This window comes from Lissotriton vulgaris, chromosome 5 (genome assembly GCF_964263255.1).
Source record: "Lissotriton vulgaris chromosome 5, aLisVul1.2, whole genome shotgun sequence".
Lineage (NCBI taxonomy): Eukaryota > Metazoa > Chordata > Amphibia > Caudata > Salamandridae > Lissotriton > Lissotriton vulgaris.
The window spans coordinates 1,744,826,642-1,744,844,655 of record NC_141693.1 but is presented as its reverse complement, the minus strand read 5'-3'; the positions used below and the strand labels follow the sequence as shown (position 1 = coordinate 1,744,844,655).

Here is an 18,014-nt window from a genome sequence, read left to right as displayed (position 1 = left end):
AACTTGCTGTGAAGACAGCGCAGGTCTCGAGGGAATTGCAGAAACACCACCAGTGTTGCTGAACCTTTCAGAGTCTGTGGGAGCGCAGTAACAGCAGACCAGTCAGCTTTGTTGCAGTGCCTGCAGATGCAGGGGAGTGACTCCTTCACTCCAAGGGAGATTCCTTTGGGTGTCTTGGATGTCCACAGGCCTGTAGAAGAACCTGTAAGGAGCACAGACAACGCAGAAGACTGGCAGGACGACGATACCAGGAGAAGCAGACACCTTCCTGGTGCAGTAGAGGTTCCCAAAGCAAAATCCAACGCAGTCCAAAGTGCCAAGATGGTTAAAGATGAAGTGGTTTCGGATCTGAATCTTGTCCCACGACTAATCTGAAGGCTCACCCACAAGTAAGCCTTTAAGTACCCTTTGGTAAGGGTTGCGACGATTCAGGAGTCACTCCCAGAGGAGGGGATGGATAGAGGGGAGGCTACTTCTATGTCCTTTGTCCGGTTTTGCAACTGGAGTATGCAAGGAGGGCACCAAATTTGCCCTTCAAAGCAGTCTGGTTGTGCTGGCAAGTGCCCCCCAACACAGTAAATTTCCCTGTGACAAGAAACCTATTGTCCTACCTTCCCCTGCTCTAGTCTGGCTCAGCAGCAGGACAGCAGAATCGGGTCTGTGGCCGGCACTAGCTTGCTGTTAGACCCTGAAAGGCTGCTACCTGAAATATAGGGTAGCTCTATACAGGAGCCCACAGTACATGGGATCCTTCATCCAACACTGGAATTGTTGTTGGGGTAGGATTCCAACAGGTTTGATACCAAACATGATCGGTTTCGGTGTAGCTAATATTTAGTTAGACATATTGTGATTCACTTGATGTCCACTATATGTTTAAAATAGCTGAACGCACTTTCAAAGCCTGGAGAATCGACTGTGGGGTTTGTGGTGGGTGTCCTGCTCATGCAGGGCACCCTCACACTTAGAACCAAGCACCATGTCTAAACGATTGAAAGGCCTACCTTAGGGGTGACTTATCTGTGGCGAGTGGTGCTAGCACCAGCTCACATAGGGTGAAATGGCAGGCCTGCAGTCACAGTTTGAATGGTCTCTCTCATGGGTGGCATAGTGCACTGCTGTGCCAGACAATTTACAAAAGTTAATTGGTCCCCTTGAAAATTGCAACTGCTTTACGTCTGTATTTAAATGAGGGGTCAGTTACCCATATTGTAAACGTATCCTTATTTGATGGACTGAGAACAGGCTTTATTTTCAGCGTTCAAGTAACTGTATTGGGACAGTGTGGATAGAACAAGTCCATTGTTAAGATTTGTTTTGTTTCACTTTCAGTACAAATTCCTTTTCACGTCATACGATGTTCCCAAGGATGCAGTTATTTCAAAGGGTGCTAAGACTTTCGCAGAAACAAAAGTCTGTAGCATTTCTTTTAATGGCTCCAAGTCTTGAATCTTAAAATACCTCCAAGTAGGATACAGACTAAATAAATAGGAAATGTACTATTCAGTTCCGAAAATACGTTTTTAGGTCTCAACTGGTCTGTTGTCGAAAGACCAAAAACATAGTGAGCTTAGAGCAAGCATTTACCATTTGTTGGCTTGCTTGTCACTCATTTCCTTGTGTCTTATTCAATGGTTTTCCTGGTGTTTCCTGTGTTTGCCCCTCCCCTGGAGCAAACTATCTTTGCGGTCCCATTCTGGGAACCACTTTTTTCATATTCTTTCAGCATTCGATGTGTGCATGCATTTCCTTGATTTGTCCCTTACGTACGGCCCCCGAAATGCCCGCCTTCTGTGCACTCCATGTTGCTCCCTCATCGCACGCCTTTAACTCTTCCATGCTTTCCCCACCCATTCTCGGATTTTGTACATAATTTAATCCTCCAGTGCTGCATCATTTGAGTGGCTTAAGCCATCTTCATATAACAATACTGCAAGCAATTAAAGTTACAAACTAAAATGAAAGAATAAAAATAGAAATGTTTTTAAACATGGTTCTGTTAAAAATACGTTCAAGCCTCAATCCTCTCTCACCTTTGCTGCCGGTGATAACTGGAATGTTGCGCGGTCGTGACCGACAGTCAAAAATGATAGGCTTCTGCACCCAAGGGATGAGGAAGTGTGTCCCTTCTCCAACCACTACATCCTGAACACCACGAAATCGGTCAAAGATAACTGCTCTATGCCCAGCATCCACTATAAGGGAAAACAAAAATTGCTATCAGTGTAAATGAAGGTTCAAAGACAGTGAGAGGGGCCTCACAAGCACAAAAGGGACAAGGCACAACACGTGACTCAAGGTCCAATACATAATTCCCTTTTGGTACACCATTGCAGAAACATTCCACACATACTCACTCTTTCCAACTCCAATTCGCAGACACAAAACTGAACCGGATATTGAAACACAAATACCAATTTCATAAAAAATATTCTGATTCACACATATATCAAAACATTGTTACAAACATGGAAAATACATATATAATTATTTTTTTTTACATTGGTATTTATAAGTGTTTCGATATCCAGTTCAGTTTTGACCTTGCGACACCGAGAGTAAATGAAGGACCACCACAGGCAAACAGAGAAGACCTGCCCGAGTATAGACTGCGTGAGCATGTTGGGAATAAATGGGTTTACTGAAAGGCAAGCCATAAACCAATGCTTGTGAGGAGGTAAATACAATTCAGGGTGAGGCAAGATTTCCCACACAAGTAATTCCTCCACACATCAAACTAATAGAAGTACTTTATTATGCTATGCATTCAAGTAGTGATGTGTGAAACGGCCTTTACAACGTGGACAGAGCCATGTGTGCAGTTTCCCCGCAAGCGTAACCATGCATGCCTTAACCACGCATATGCATGGTTAAGGCAGTGTGCGCACTAGATGCGAGGATGGGCGGGCGGAGGAAGAATCAGGAGGGACGTGGATTAGTGATAGGGGTAGGGGTCAAGTGGGGGATAGGGGTAGGGGTCGTTTTTAAGGGTTGTAGTAGATTGTAGGGCGCGGTGGGGTCAGGGGTAGTGTTTAGGGCTCGAGGGTCAGGCTAGTGTTTAGGGCTCGGGGGTCAGGCTAGTGTTTAGGGCTCGGGGGTCAGGCTAGTGTTTAGGGCTCGGGGGGTCAGGCTAGTGTTTAGGGCTCGGGGGGTCAGGCTAGCGTTTAGGGCTCGGGGGTCAGGCTAGCGTTTAGGGCTCGGGGGTCAGGCTAAAAGTTTAGGGCTCGGGGGTCAGGCTAGTGTTTAGGGTTGGAGGGGGCAGGGTAGTGTTTAGGGTTGGGCAGGGTAGTGTTTAGGGTTGGGCAGGGTAGTGTTTAGGGCTCGGCAGGGTAGTATCTAGGGCTCGGCAGGGTAGTATCTAGGGCTCGGCAGGGGCAGGGTAGTGTTGAGGGCTCGGGGGCGGGAGGTAGTGTTCAGGGCTTGGGGGTCAGTGGTGTTTAAGGCTCGGGCAGGGGGATTAGGATCGTTTTTAGGGCCCAGGGCGAAGGGGCTGGGGTGTGATCTTTACCACACATTCCTTTCCCCAGCCATGCCTCTATCACAAAATTGCATAGTAAAACCCTGTGAGGTAAAAGATTGCATTATTCAGACGCATTCGTTGTTGGGACCACGTAGTAAAGGCACTTGTGGTTTAGCCATATATGCCTCTATCATACAACCAGTGATGTTTATGCATTAAAATGCATCAAGTACTGTGCTCAATGCATTAAAACATTTTCTTAATAAAAAAATAAAAAAACTCCCAACCAACAACCTCAAAGTTTCTTTGAAAGTCCAGTCTGGGTTGTGATTCACACTACTGAAAATAGAGGCCTCCCAAACCACTCTCAACCCTACATAAACACAATCCAGGTCATACTCAGATTCGTGAACTTTGAAACATTTCAGTCTAGCCTAGCCAAAAACAGCCACGAAAAAAACAAGATTTTTTTTTTTTTTAAGTATCCACTGGTGCTGAATTCAACTTCAATTTTCTCACATCACTTGGCCAACCGGTTTCATACGTCTTACCATTATAAAGGGCCGAGTTGGCCACTCCTCCAGCGACTGCCAATCCCAGACCCAACTTGCCAATGGTCTCAAATAGCTTAGCAGCCATTATTAGTCTTGTGTTTGCTTCTTCAGTTCAACCTGCAGAAAAAAATTATGGTATTTTAGAAACGCAAGCCAATAAAATCAAACACTACTAGGAGCAAATCCTAGAAATACTAAATCAATGGGACACATGCCTGTAAATATCAAATTTGCAATATATGGTACATGCGAGTCTATCTGTAATCTCAACAGTATTTAATAAAAATGCCCAACTAGATGCATTTCCTGTAAACTCACTGATACAGCCAGTCCTTCCTTTAGCACTGCCAGCACTCGAAAATAATGCAAGTGCTATCCTACGGAGGCAAATGTGTAATGAGCGCACAGGATGTCTCCACAAGAGCTATTGTGTAATTAAATTCCAGCCTCAAAGAAAGTATCAGTATCTCTTAGATAGAAGATAGAAAGAAGGGGGACGAACAGTGGCTATAAAAAAAAACTGCGCATGGGCAAGGAGGTAGGTGGGAAGTGTAATGCATTTCAACAGTGTGATTAGGCGGGCCCCTGAGTGATGGACCAAAAGCAGTCAAGTTGCGAAAATCTGAAGTTGCTGGCAGCACTATTAGTCACAATAACATATTCGCCAAAAGAGAAAATCATGGCTGTGTCCAAACTGAGGTGGCATTGTGTGCAAAATAATGATGGATTGAGATACCACACATAGGAATTGAATCCACTTCTCTTCAACATTTTTAAAAGTCATTCTTCCCCTATTCCGGTCACAGCCATACTGCCACACCAAAGCTTCCCACAGTGGAAACTTTGCCACACTGTTAGATTTAAAGTGCACTTTAGGACTGTAAAAATCAACGATTCCTGATTCTGTGTAAAAGTTACACTTAGATCTGATCTGCTTGTGAAAGGTGCTACATATTAATGGACCTGAACTTTCAACAGGAGTACTACCTATCGGGGACTAGAGGTTTAAGCGATATAGGTATACTATATTTGGGCCATGGTTCTGTACTCACTGCACATTGTTATAAGGACAACCATACAAATGATCAATCCACGTTCATACAACCGACTCACACTTGCAACAGCGCCCACTCCAGCAGTCGCTTATATCTTCAGTGCAAGTTGCTTAATCAACATTCCCATGATCTAAGCATCACACTGCTTAACACAGCAGGATCTCTAGTTTAATATGACACCAAGACAAACATTTTCCAAATACAACTCAACTAGGCATTATTCGAATAGTAACAAAAGGCTGTGTTGCTAACTGGGAATAGTCGAAAAAGTGCAAGATATGTAAATAGCTGGCCTGACAGTGGTACTCACAAGAGGTTTACAGGCTTTTAGCTTATGTCATACCTGGCTGAAGTGCGACATGTTGAGAGTTAATTGTGGGATCGCACTTTTTAGGTGCTTGGGATAAACCCAGTTTGTGCTTCCCATGAAGGTACTACCTGCCATTTCCCCCTCAGCACGGATCCAATGTCAAAGACTTCCAGTTTATATCAATACGAATGTCTTGTGCTATTTTGCTGTTGCCAGAGCATGGTCTGCACTTTTTGAATCCCCTAGATCAGTGGTTTCCTAACTTTTTAGACTCACGACCCACTTTTCAGGATGACACTCTTGCAACCCACCTACCTTTAATAGACATGAGGTGGGCAGTTGTTGAATGTATCTAAAGCATCATGTGGTATCGCATTCTCATTTATAGACAGCACGTTTTCCATTGAAATGGCCACTAAAGTTGCACAGACATACAGTTTTACTGACAAAACTAAATAGCACACAAATGATATTGGAAATTGGGTTTCTTTGAACATTTAGCATTTGTGCATCACCAAGTAAAGTGTCTTGATTGTTTAGTTCGTATTAAAACCTCCAGCACACTTCAGAATTACAAACAAGTGTGCTACACTTTTGCTTTCCTAACTGCTGAATACATAGTTCATTTAAAGGTATTTACATTTAATATTTTGTGCTGCAAAAAACAAACATCTACAAGCTCTCCTTCTTACTCTCTGTAATCCAGCAAGGATGGTTACATAATTCACTTTAAAAAAACTCCTCACACTTTGCAGTCAGAGTAAACAGCAATCTATGTCCATGTAAAAAAATAAACCAGCCTGACATCCGACTTCTGCCTTTGAAGCACCAGCAAACGTGGCAAGAGAAACACGTAATTTAAAGGAATCTTTCATTATTGCTCGGACTTTCACGACCCAACAAAAATCAGCTGGTGACCCCCCCCCCATCCCCCGTTTGGGAAATTTCTTACTGACCAAAACCACAACAGTAGTGGAGTAACGGCAGATATGGAATGAAAGGAGTTTCATATTGTATCATTTCAAGTGGCAAAATATAAATATCCTCCCGCACACCTCTCCCACCACCTGATCTATAGTTAAAAACGAGGGTTTGCAAGGTAGAGGAATAGTCACTTTAACGGGAGCACATCATCTGGTGTGCTCAGTCTTTGACGTGCATAAGCCATTAGCTAAATGTACTTAGGGTCCAATCAAGTGAACTTATACTGTATGGTCTGGGCAATCAGGCGTTAGTAGAGACAACACAAGTCCTTAGACAATTATTCCTTCAGCCCACTAATTATGTGAACAGCTTCACTCGGGATAGCATGCACCGGCCCTGCAGGAAAACGAGCAGATAATGAATTACAGTCATGTTTTTGTGAGTTGATGGCTACCCAAAGGCTATGTTTTTTAGCAACTGCAAGGTTGGGGAGGTTTGAGTTGAATGTCTTTTCTTTCTTCATTAACAAAAGCGGTCATTTACCTGCTATTACACAGACATGTATATATAGGAGGTATATAGGAGGATGCCTCGATTTTAACTTGTGGGACCAGTGTAACAGATTCCTAGTAGAACGAATGGGGCAAAATCTCAGCCAGCATGTGGAAGAAAAAGTAATATGAAACATGTTCTGTCAGAATTTAACTTAGGCCAAATGGACTTCATCTACTTTTATAGCCATTAGGTGATTGGTCAAAGGCTTCAAACAATATGTCACAAAACTGGGCCAGAGGACGCTACGGATAAGCAACCATAAAAGAACAGATATGAAAATTACTATGAAAAATAATTACTAAATCTTAGAGCCATTTGGGCTTATGGACAGACTCAGCCAGGAACCCATCATATAACAAGCATTGTCATAGCCAATAAGTCTCGCTTTTGGGACCTTATAAGTATTTAGTTATGCAGCACAATATCCTTGGTGCAAAACCATCAACTGTTGCATGGTTAAACACTTATAAGGTCCCAAGGGCGAGACCTATTGGCCATGCCAATGCTTGTTCTGTCTTACTTTGACAAGTGATAGAGCTGAATGCATGGATGGATGAATGTGAGTACAGTGAAATAAAAATACTTTACAACACTTTATGCATTAGTGATGTAGAGGGGATCCTAGATAATGTGTGTAATTTATTCAGAATAGTAAGCTATAAGTATTGTAAGGAAACATTTATCTTTTCAGTAAACTGTTGTGAACTTATTATGTTTTGATCCATGGACATTGAATTATATCGTTGCCTATAGTTTATTCAACTGAAAATAGTTTGTAAATAAAAGTAACAAAAAAAGTTATTGGCGAAAATGTTGTCAGACCTAAACAATCTAGTCCTAAACATTGTTTACAAAAATATCATCTCATTTGGTGTAGATCTATTATTGCACTCCAGAGGCAGTATGATTTTTTTTCTTTCAGAGTTTTATATAGTCACATGAACTGAGACTAGAAACGTCAATTCAAGTTTCTTCGCATAACAAAACCTAAGAATCCAACAGAACAAAGGAGGTGTGTCTAAAAATGATTTCCAAAATTGCCTGACAATTTCCCAAGTCACAAGATGTGATAAATTGTTCTGTTTTTGTATTCCATTATGGTATCCTGAATTTTTCGGGCAAGGTTGCAGTTTTCTAATTAATTTTAGTACCACCTCTTTTAGTTCCAAGTATTCTTATACTTTTGTAGGTTCTTCTAACGGACATCCCTGTAAACAAATTTTCCTCACAACTCTCTTCTCAGTTAGGTTTAATGGCTAGACGTTGGTATACCTCCTTCTCGGGACGTGTCAGCTGGAGGAGGAGTTGTAATCTTCTCATTGTGCCGGCCAGATTCAGCTTGCCGCATGGGATACCAAATGAACAATACCATCTTCAAAGCTCCCAACTACTGATTAAAGTCGGCTGCTTTTCAGGAGAGCTCACATAAGGGCTGACATAAATCAGAGAGCTGGAGGAAAGATTTTGCATCTTTCTACATACGCTGCTGCTTTGGACAAATGTTTTGAGTATGGTAAGCAGATGAGGTTATAGCCTTTGGGGAATGTGTGGTCTGTTTTTTCCAGAAGTGATTATAGATTTTTGTGCCTCAGAATTTTGAGCATTGGAGGGGAATTTGAGACCTTGCAAAATTCTTTATTTTTGTACCCACAGTTTTAAGAATCGTGCAGTGTTGGATAATGGGTGGTGTATGTGGCATCCACAGTTAGGTGAGCATTATCAGTTTTGTATATGAAGGAGAGAAGCTTGTCAGTATAGAATCTACTGGTGAGATGTGTGTAGATCACGTAGGGTTGGAGGCACATGGAGGAGGAGTAGAGTGGATGATTAGGAAAAGGTGGTGATTATGAGGTCCCAGCTTGGGGTAAGGTGGAGCAGGGGAAGTACGTTTTTTATTTAATTCCACTAAAGGCAGATAGGGCTACCATCCCTTTCCACACAGAATAGGTCTTCTCAGGTCTAAAAGCACTTTTCTTTTCGGGGTTGAGTGTTGCAGAGCCACTAATTGAATTTAAGTTTTTTTAATCAATTTACAAATACTAAAATGTTATTGACCAAGACGGTTTTATAGCAATAATAAAGGTAACATCGCTGATGCTTGAATGTCAATGACTTTAGATATGTGTTGACTGGCATTTAGGTCGAGGAATTTCGGTTTCTGGAGGTCGCTTATGGTGAATGTCTAAAAATAGATTGAGAATTGTTTCTATTTCTTCCTAATGTTTTCTCTTGTTCCCTGCCTTTTTGGATACTTTGTGCATGATTGCGGTATGATTATTAAAGATGGAGATTACTTTTTACCTTCAGGGACAGCTTAGTTGCATTCCCCTGCATCTGTTGTGGTCATGGCAAATGCTGTTGAAGCCATTCATTGAATAATCTTCCCCGTTTCTCTTTCATTCGATAAAATGTATTTTTATTGGAAAGATGGATAACCTGTAAAAGTGTAGTCATGTGGAAATATACACTGTATCACAATTACAGGATATTCGTTGTAGGGAACTCACAAAGCGAAAGATTAGTTTTTAAACAAAGGATAAATCATAGCCACAAATTGATATCCTAACTAAAGTAACCATTGTGGCAACCAAAAATAGCTTTAATATCAGCGAGTTCACAGGGCCTTTGTGGAACTGGGATTTTTTTCTCCATCTTTTTGCATTCTTGTGAATGTTGAAAAAACATGTACAATCGAATTTTAAAGTCAAGGGCTGTTTGTATGAATAAAGCAAATGTATGGCCATATGTACTATAGCATTTTCCCTTAGGGTCTTAGGGTTCCTAAACCCTTTGATGCATCTGGCAATTAGTTTGCTAACATTTATTTCTCGAATTTGGTCCTTAAGGGTTCTGGTCTGTCCAAGGTAAGGGTGACCCCTTTCTAGTAGCCACGATGCTGCCGATGATTAATTGCACTCCAGCGGAGTTGGGTTGCACTGAATTTATCACAGGCCTCGGAGGTGATAGCAACTTTTGATGTATATTGGCTGTGAATTTTAACATCGTATTGTCACCGTGTACAAACACCCTTTGTATGAGTAGCATAAACAATCAGATAAAAGAAACGGTCAGTGCTGCGAGTTAATTGTGTCTCACTTGTGAGGATATATTTTGATCTTGGAAGTCATACTCAGTCTAAAACATCAATATGAGCTGAAAAAAAAAAAGATACACAACCCTGTGAATAACCCCACCCATATTTTTATTGCGATTTGCAGTAGTTCCCACTTGTTGACATGGCATGTTACACGTTTTCCAGCAGAGAACAGCAATCTGTTGTACCATATCAAAAAGTGTCTCAATTGTGTACTTGTGAATGTATATTTTTGTCTGGCACCAAGAAGAATCATTAGATTAGGAAAACAAGCATTTACAATGCAATGGTTTTGCCTTTGTTAAAGTTAGAGCTATTGGCATTGCTCTTGACATTATTTTTATTTATGTTTTTTTTTAAAACATAAATAAATGGCATTGTCATTTACAATGCCAATAGCTTAATCGCTCGCAAATGCATGACCTCTTGCATTTTACACCCACACAGAGCCACACACGCAAAGCCACCCACACACACATAGAGTCACCCACAGAATCTGCACTCTGAATCCTGCACTCTGAATCCTGCACTCTGAATCCTGCACTCTGAATCCTGCACTCTCAATCTCAGTATTTTTCTTCTTATTTTTATGTAAAACCATCTGAAGTATTAGTGAGTAGGGGGGGTTCATATTTTTCTCCGGTAGATTATTTCTTAGGGAGCGTGATTGTGGTTCAAGCCAATTTTAATTTGATAAATGAGCCATAGCAAGAGCAGTAAATTACCATTTAGGGGACCCAATGTTTTTACTTTCATGGGCCGTGAATGGAGAGTAATTGAAAGTTAACCGGTTGGTCAAATATTCCTTTTAATAAACGCACGAGCAGCCGGTCCAGGGCTGTCTTCTCTGTCTAAATGGGCGACAGCGTCTTGTTTGCATATGCCTCTGGCTATAAATCATCATTGTGCGGCCATAATTAGATATTCTACACGTTTAATGCAAGGAACATACGCCCATTCAGTGTGTCAAACATCAGAGCCTGCCACATGCTCCGAGGCCCCTGCGACTGTGGAGGGACGAGAGAGCAAGTGCGGTCTCTCCCAAGAACTTGTGCCCTGCACCCAGCATGGCACAATCAGGGCCATTCACCGATTGGTCACAGTTTATTAGCAGCCTATAAACTTCTCCTCTGCTCCCGGGGACTTGCTAGGGGTCTGTCACCTGCGACTGCCAGAACAACAGCTCCCCCCCTCGCCCCCCCGCCCCTTTCACGGCCTCCTTTGTGATTTGTTCACAGCGCGTGACTTTGCTGGCAGATCACACACAACCCGAGTTAAGCGCATAACAATGTGTATCGCGGTCCAATCGGAAGTGGTTGGCATTTAATGTGGTTTTTTTTTGCCTGGTAGAAAGAATCATGATGAGGAAGCAAGACAAGGAAGACCTGTTTTTCGGACATCCCAGTATTCAGCCAGTGGAAAGTTGGGATGGCCTCCTAAAAAACGTTGGGCCTTTATTTATTTTAAAAATGAAGCTGTGGTCCCCAAACCCCTTGCATTCTTTCGCCGTTCCCCTCAAATAATACACAGCCCTTTTATCTTCACACATGGCCACATCTGTCTTAACTGTTCACGAGGAGCAGTTTAAATGCAAACATAGATATTTTTGGTTTTGTTATTTTACTCTCAAAAACAGAGCTGCAGGAAAGCATAGAAAACACCCCCAGCGAAACAATTGAAATGACCTTTAGAGGTTGTCGCGCAGAAGTGATGACAGGCCGGGGAGCATGGAGACAGGACAACTCCCGACGCCATCGCGGTGCTCTCCGGAGCTTGTGTCGCACTGGCCATGATCCAAAGATGAGGCAGGGGCGTGAGCTTCACTACTCTTCGTCATTGTTCTGCTATCTCCATCGTGAAGTGCGTGTGCATTAACACAACGAGCGACGGCACGCTTACCTCAGTCAGGCTGTCTCCGAGTATGAAGGGTGTGGGCGGGCGGGAAACAGGGCTCTTTCATCGCGGCCTAATCAATAAAGCATTTCCCTCCTTCTCCCTGTGCGGCATTGTTAAAATCTCCAGAGGCATGTTTTCCCCACCAAGGGCGATCAAATTATTAATAATGTTTTTTGTTTGCCTTTTCACGAAGAGCGGGAGGGGGGTCGGGAACGGCCACACACGAGGTAAACGGAGGAGGGGGGGGGCGGAAAGGCACGAAGAGCGGGAGGGGGTCGGGAACGGCCACACACTGACAGCGGGAGGGTGAGGGGCGGGAACAGACACACACACACGGACAAAGCAACAAACTAAAAAACAAAGCACTCACCTGGACATCTTCCGGCAGATCTCTTGCTTCCTGCTCTCCACTCCTCCTCCCGATGACGTGGTGGAGGCTCGGCCGGCTGGGCCAATCCCAGCGCGGCCCTGGCTGGAGGCGGACGGCTGCTTCCTTCAGCTGGCCGGCCGGCCTGAGGAGAGGGAGGGGGACGGGCTGCCACGGAGCGGGAGGGAGGGGCTATCGAGCGTCTTTTGTGCAATGTCCCGAGCAGGAAGGCAGAGGCAGGTGCCGGCAATGCCGGACCAGATTCGGGGGCGTTCCCGGCTTTCGCCTGACGTCGCGTGACGTCGGCAAAAGCCAAAGAATCTCGGGAACGCCCCCGTGTCTGGTCCGGCATTGACGGACAGGCCCCTCGTCCAATGGCTAGGCTCCATTCATGGAGCCAGCCAATGAATGACGAGGGCCGACCCAAACCCACACACAGTACTCATTAGGTTTTTGCCTGCGCAAAAAAGATGCGCAGAGCGCATCTTTTTCGCGAGGCAAAACCTAAAAATGTGGCCAAATTTGCGAAAACTCCAAAGCTTTTACATCTGATCTATCAAAAATCCAAAGTCAACAAATCTTGGCATTCTCCTCACAGTGCTAGCGCAAGAGTAGCAGGTGCACTGCTGAGCAGTGGCGAAGTAGGTGGTGACGCGTGCGCCATTTAGTAACCTTTTAATAGAGTGATTCATCCTTTATCGCAGTCAGGCCCAATAGAGAAACCCCAACGTAATAACGAATGTTGTTTTGCTGCGCAAAAGCCCGGCACCAAGCTGGTCAATACACAAAAAGGTCCAAGTTAATAATAATTGAAAAAAAACATGTCTAGTCAGTCACATACGCAAACACTCAAGGAAAACAAAAACAGCGACAGGCCTTTTCTTGTCGCGTACAGCAGACAGATACGCTCTAGGCATGCAAGAGACTCTCGGCCGGCGCTGCCCTGTCAGTCACCTCAACCCTGACCAGGTGGGGACTCCCTCTGCCGGGGAAAGATGTCCCTCCCTCGTCGCTGTGGCAGCTGCGGACGGAGGGACTCGTGGACGGTATGTAAGTGGTGGGCCTCTGCCCCTCTAACTGGGCCGAGACTCGAGTACGTTGGGGTCAAGGGTAAAGAAGCGTTCCACTGGACGCAAGGACAATGCCCCCATCCTCGTTTGAGTAGTAAAGACAGGTATGGCCAGTGGGCTCCTCACAAGTCCCCGGTTTCATTATTAACATGATCCACAACAAGGGAGGAATGCAGCTGCCACAAAGTGTGCCGCTGCTCGCTCCAGACACCAAAACGCTATGGAAGTGAACATTTAGAGAAAAGGTGGGACACACACCCGCCTCTGCCCATTTGTGTGCTTTCATTATTGAAACTCGACCTAAAAACGAGGGAGACAAACTTTGTGCTTGTTCAAACGACATGGGATGACTGAATGCCATAACAGATAGCAACTCTAGATACAACAACCCCTTAACCACTTAACCGCGGTGGCAATTCCGCCGCGGTGCAGCGGTTTAGCGGAGTGGGCGGGCCGCGTCGGCCAACGGACGTGCGCAGCACTACGGTGGTAGTGCTTGCGACGGCCGACGAACGCATGGAAGGGGTGAAAAAATAAAATACAGTTCTGGATACAAAAATCCGTTCCATAAACAGATTCAATGATCAGAGTTTTCAATTTTATTACCACAATTCGATCAATAATATGAATGACCTCAGCCGGAATAATTTCAAAAACCAAAGCTCAAGAGAGCAAAAAAACAAATAACTGAAACAAACAAAGTTACTACATAGTGTACCGGGTATTTTTGTTTTGGGTGCAGTGGTGCTTTGCTTTTAATGAGAAGTGACCTAAAGGTGTTACATTAATGTTGGTCACTGTTTACTAGCCTGTATAGGTCTACATGTCTTTTATTGTCAGTTTTTAACACCTGGTTTTCTGTGCATATTGTTTTTTTGCTCATTGTTTGCTTCAGTTCATTGTTTGTTTGCTCTTTGGTTTTTGAAATTATTCCGGCTTAAAAGAAGAGGAGCGTGCAATACGTATTTTGCCACCTTTCCACAAATCTACAGGTGGGGGCAGGAAGCTGTAGTTCCTGGGTTGAAATGCCCCCCACCAAGGTCTTTATACACACACACACAAACTAACGTTCATGGGTATCCACCAACTTATCTTCAGTCTCTTTCCGCTCTGGAAAAGGGTGGACATTTTCTCCTGACAAGGGCAGTGGTAACCACTTTGTACTCAGAATGAAAAATGTAAATCTTGTGTATCTTTTCTTTATATTAATAATCACAGTGTAGTCTGCTTATCAGTCACAATCTTCATTTATTATAGTTGTATCATCAAGCCTATAGTGTTGATCCATCACACTATCTGTTCGCTGTGATAAAGGTCTTAAGAATCCCAATGCATTTCGGGACTGGCCCTTCATCAGGGGTATATCTCCTATAATACAATCATATATAGTCAAAATAATCCAGAATGGAACAGCATGTCACAAGAACAATCTTTGAAAACCTGTCATTACTTTGCAAATGAAGTCAAAGAAACGTCTAGAAATCTGTAAAAAGATGTATCATAGCGTGCAGCCCTTTGTGAAACTTAAAAATAGTCCCTTGACACAAACTGTACACCCAAAACAACTAGGCGTAGTCTAGGACATGATCATCCCAAAAAGGTATGCTGACCTTGGAGTACGTCCTGTGCTGCGAAAACTGATGGTAAACTAAAACATAACTTAAAGCATCAATAGTGTAAAAAAGTAGAAGAAAAGAAGCATGCAATATACTGTGCAACATCAAAACTGTTGCTCCAGTCGATGAAATTATGTTCCAAGTGCTCTTTGAGGTGCAGTAGTTAATGGCGCGTATACTTTAAACCCAAGTATGCACAATGTGTATTATCAAAACCAGAGATTGTGCGTACCTTAATGGCGATACATGTCCTGCATTGTTTCAGTATTTGTTGGATCATCTTGAACAGGGCTAGATCTAGGGGTACAATAGATAAGAGGACAAACACTACCTCACACAAGACCACCCAAGTACACCACATATATACATGTGACACAAGATCCTTAGAGATTTGCATAAACCTCCCTTTCGACCAATAGTTTCTACAAGAAATTCCATACACGAACCCACTGGAAAATATTTGGATCGTCATCTCCAACCTATAGCCCAAAACATGACCACCTATCTTAAGGATACGACTGATTTTATAAAAAAATTAAGGGCAATTGAATTTGATGAAGATACTACTGCAATTTTCTGTACTATAGATGCGAGGTCACTGTATACTTTAATTCCTCATGATTTGGGTTTTCAAGCAGTGGAATCCATTTCAACAGCTTTATTCGACAGATTAAGTCACAAAAGCATTTACAAAGATACAGATGAAATTAAGTAAAACAGATGCCATAATGAAACGTGTAAACTGGATGAAGGGCATGCAAGAGTGACTTTTTTTTTTTTAAATGTGATGAACGCACTTGTTATAAAACAGCAATAAAATCACGTAATCAATCTTATAACTTGATGAAAGGGCATGCAAAAGTAGCCTTTAAAAAAATTAGATGTATGCACTTATTGCAAAAGTTAATAAAATCACATTACAAGAGACATAATAAAAATATTTAAGATTTTTACAATTTGCAACACCTTTTTTGAATTAACTGGATACGATCCACCTTCTGCGTTAAATGCTCAAGTGAATCTAATTAATCAATTTATCTCTGATGTATCCTGGCCTATTCATCAGAAATCAATCGAACATCTACTACAAAAAATTGGCTGTATTTAGTCGCATCATTATTTATCCTCACATAGGCGTAGGGAGTTGAACTTTAAGAACCATGACCACCCTAGAAATGTTGCCATGGCTATAGCAATCATTGCTGAAGTATTGGTCAGCAAGATTCTTTCAGCTTCGCTAGCTCTTCTTGCGCACAGGAGCTTACAAATTGGGAAAAGCCAAACAGGACGCGGGACAACATACCCAGCACAAACAAAGAGTTGGTGAGCCAAAGATTCATTGCTTGACTTACATACCGGGTTTATATCAACAGTAGATTTGTTCCATATAGCAGTGAATGCTCCTACTGGCAGTGTGCCTACTGGCAGTGTGCCTACCCTAAACTGGAAATATCGTTTCAGGTCTACTGGTCTGATCCTGTAAATTCTAATTTCCCCACAAACAAGGCCCTGAAGGACAAATACTGGGCATGTTATCATGCCTACTGCTAGGAGGGGAGCGTCTAAATTGGATTGTTGAATGCCCCGGAGGACTAGTACGAAACTCCAGTATGAAAAGATTCGACTAGATCTGTGCTATTCATGATAAGCTCGATACAGTCGTGGCGATGGTTTGGGGAGGTTAACCTTCGCGCAGCTACTATATCATCCCTCATCACCGAGCGGCATCCTTTCACACGCCTTATCCAATGGATGGCTTTATTGGTTAAGGAATCCCTGTTCTCTATGCCTCTACATGACACATATTTTGGTACATTTACCATGTAAATTCTAAGGGGTCTAGCTACGTTGTGTGTGTTCTGTACTCGGGACCCCATCAGAGAACCCAACTGTGGTAAATCCGTATGCGAAGAGGTTTTACTTCTAGGAGATCGATGGGTCCTCAACACTGCTGCCTTACTAAACGTGGTACTATTACTAGCTTAAAGGTGTAGTGGGTGCTTGATCGTTGCTGGTGTTTTATTAATGCTTAGCTTGCTCTAAGTCTAAGTAATGTAATGCCCCACTCGCTGTGGTGTGCCTGGGATACTCGGTAAGACCAAAGAGGTAGTAGACATGGAACCCTGTGGGTCTACCATCTGACTGCTATCCTGTGTGTTTCCATTCCCTCTTCAGGTTGGATCAGATAATAAAGATTTGACCATTTCAGATAACTCCTCTATCATGCCTCTCATGGTTCCCACTTCAAGTCTTAATGTGGTGACTACTTAGAACATGTTCGGCCATTCTGAGCAAGGTCCTGGTACTAGATCTTGATCATGTTTAGCTATTGTCTGTGGGGATTGGGCCGTCACAAGTCTATCACCTCCCACCTCATTTTTACTGTCCGAATCAGATAGTGGCTGAAATCTATTGGTACAAATGACTATAGGATCTATGTGGTCTAGATCTGGCAATAGCCTGGTCAGCCCGTTATTAGTAGGGGGTGTTGCCGTGGAATCACATACCCCATCATTATTGTTGGTTACCACTTTTTTATTTGGTTGCGAAACATGTCTGGAATGGCCGGCTTCGCTGGTTGCCTCTGCCTGGAGTTTTTGTTTTGTCACTAGTTGCGTGCGTCATGGGTGTGGATTCTAAAATATCCTCACACTCACTTATTAGGATGTCTATCCGGTCCATTACAGTTACTAACTGCAGATTTTTTAAATGTTTTGCCTTCTTTCAAGTTATCTCTTCTAACCCCGCCTTCACTCCCCTCTCCAATTTCTTCCAGTGACTTTCTTTTCCCCACTGGCCTAAGCTAAGTTAAGCTGATTAAATGGTGGCCCTCCCAAAACCGGAAGATGGGCTTCTCCTGGTTCCAGATAAACCTTAGCTTTCTGACACTAGACAGATCATACAAGTAAATGGAGGAAGAGACAGGGTATTTTGGGGCATAGGTAACAACCCACTGGCCCAGGTAAACATTCCGCTTGCAATTATTGAGCTCTGGAAGAAACATTCATTGACACAGAACCTTTGAATTCCCACCCTCAGACAGTTCAGCACCTAGTCGAAGAGGGGTGGCGATGATGGGCAAGGACGGGCCTGCCCTTCGCCGCGGGGTTTCA

General features: G+C 43.2%; 1 protein-coding gene across 3 annotated transcripts in view; it reads right to left on the bottom strand.

Annotated features, from left to right (window-relative positions):
• Positions 1-18,014, bottom strand: part of PHB1 (prohibitin 1) — a 52,843-nt gene that overhangs the window by 7,063 nt on the left and 27,766 nt on the right. For all 3 annotated transcript variants that reach the window (XM_086923993.1, XM_086923994.1, XM_086923995.1), the window contains exons 2-3: positions 4,012-4,131; positions 2,034-2,195 (exon numbers count right to left, since the gene is read on the bottom strand). In XM_086923993.1, the coding sequence (XP_086780119.1) occupies positions 2,034-2,195; positions 4,012-4,099 (250 nt within the window). In that variant the 5' untranslated portion in view covers positions 4,100-4,131. The remainder of the gene's footprint in view (positions 1-2,033; positions 2,196-4,011; positions 4,132-18,014) is intronic.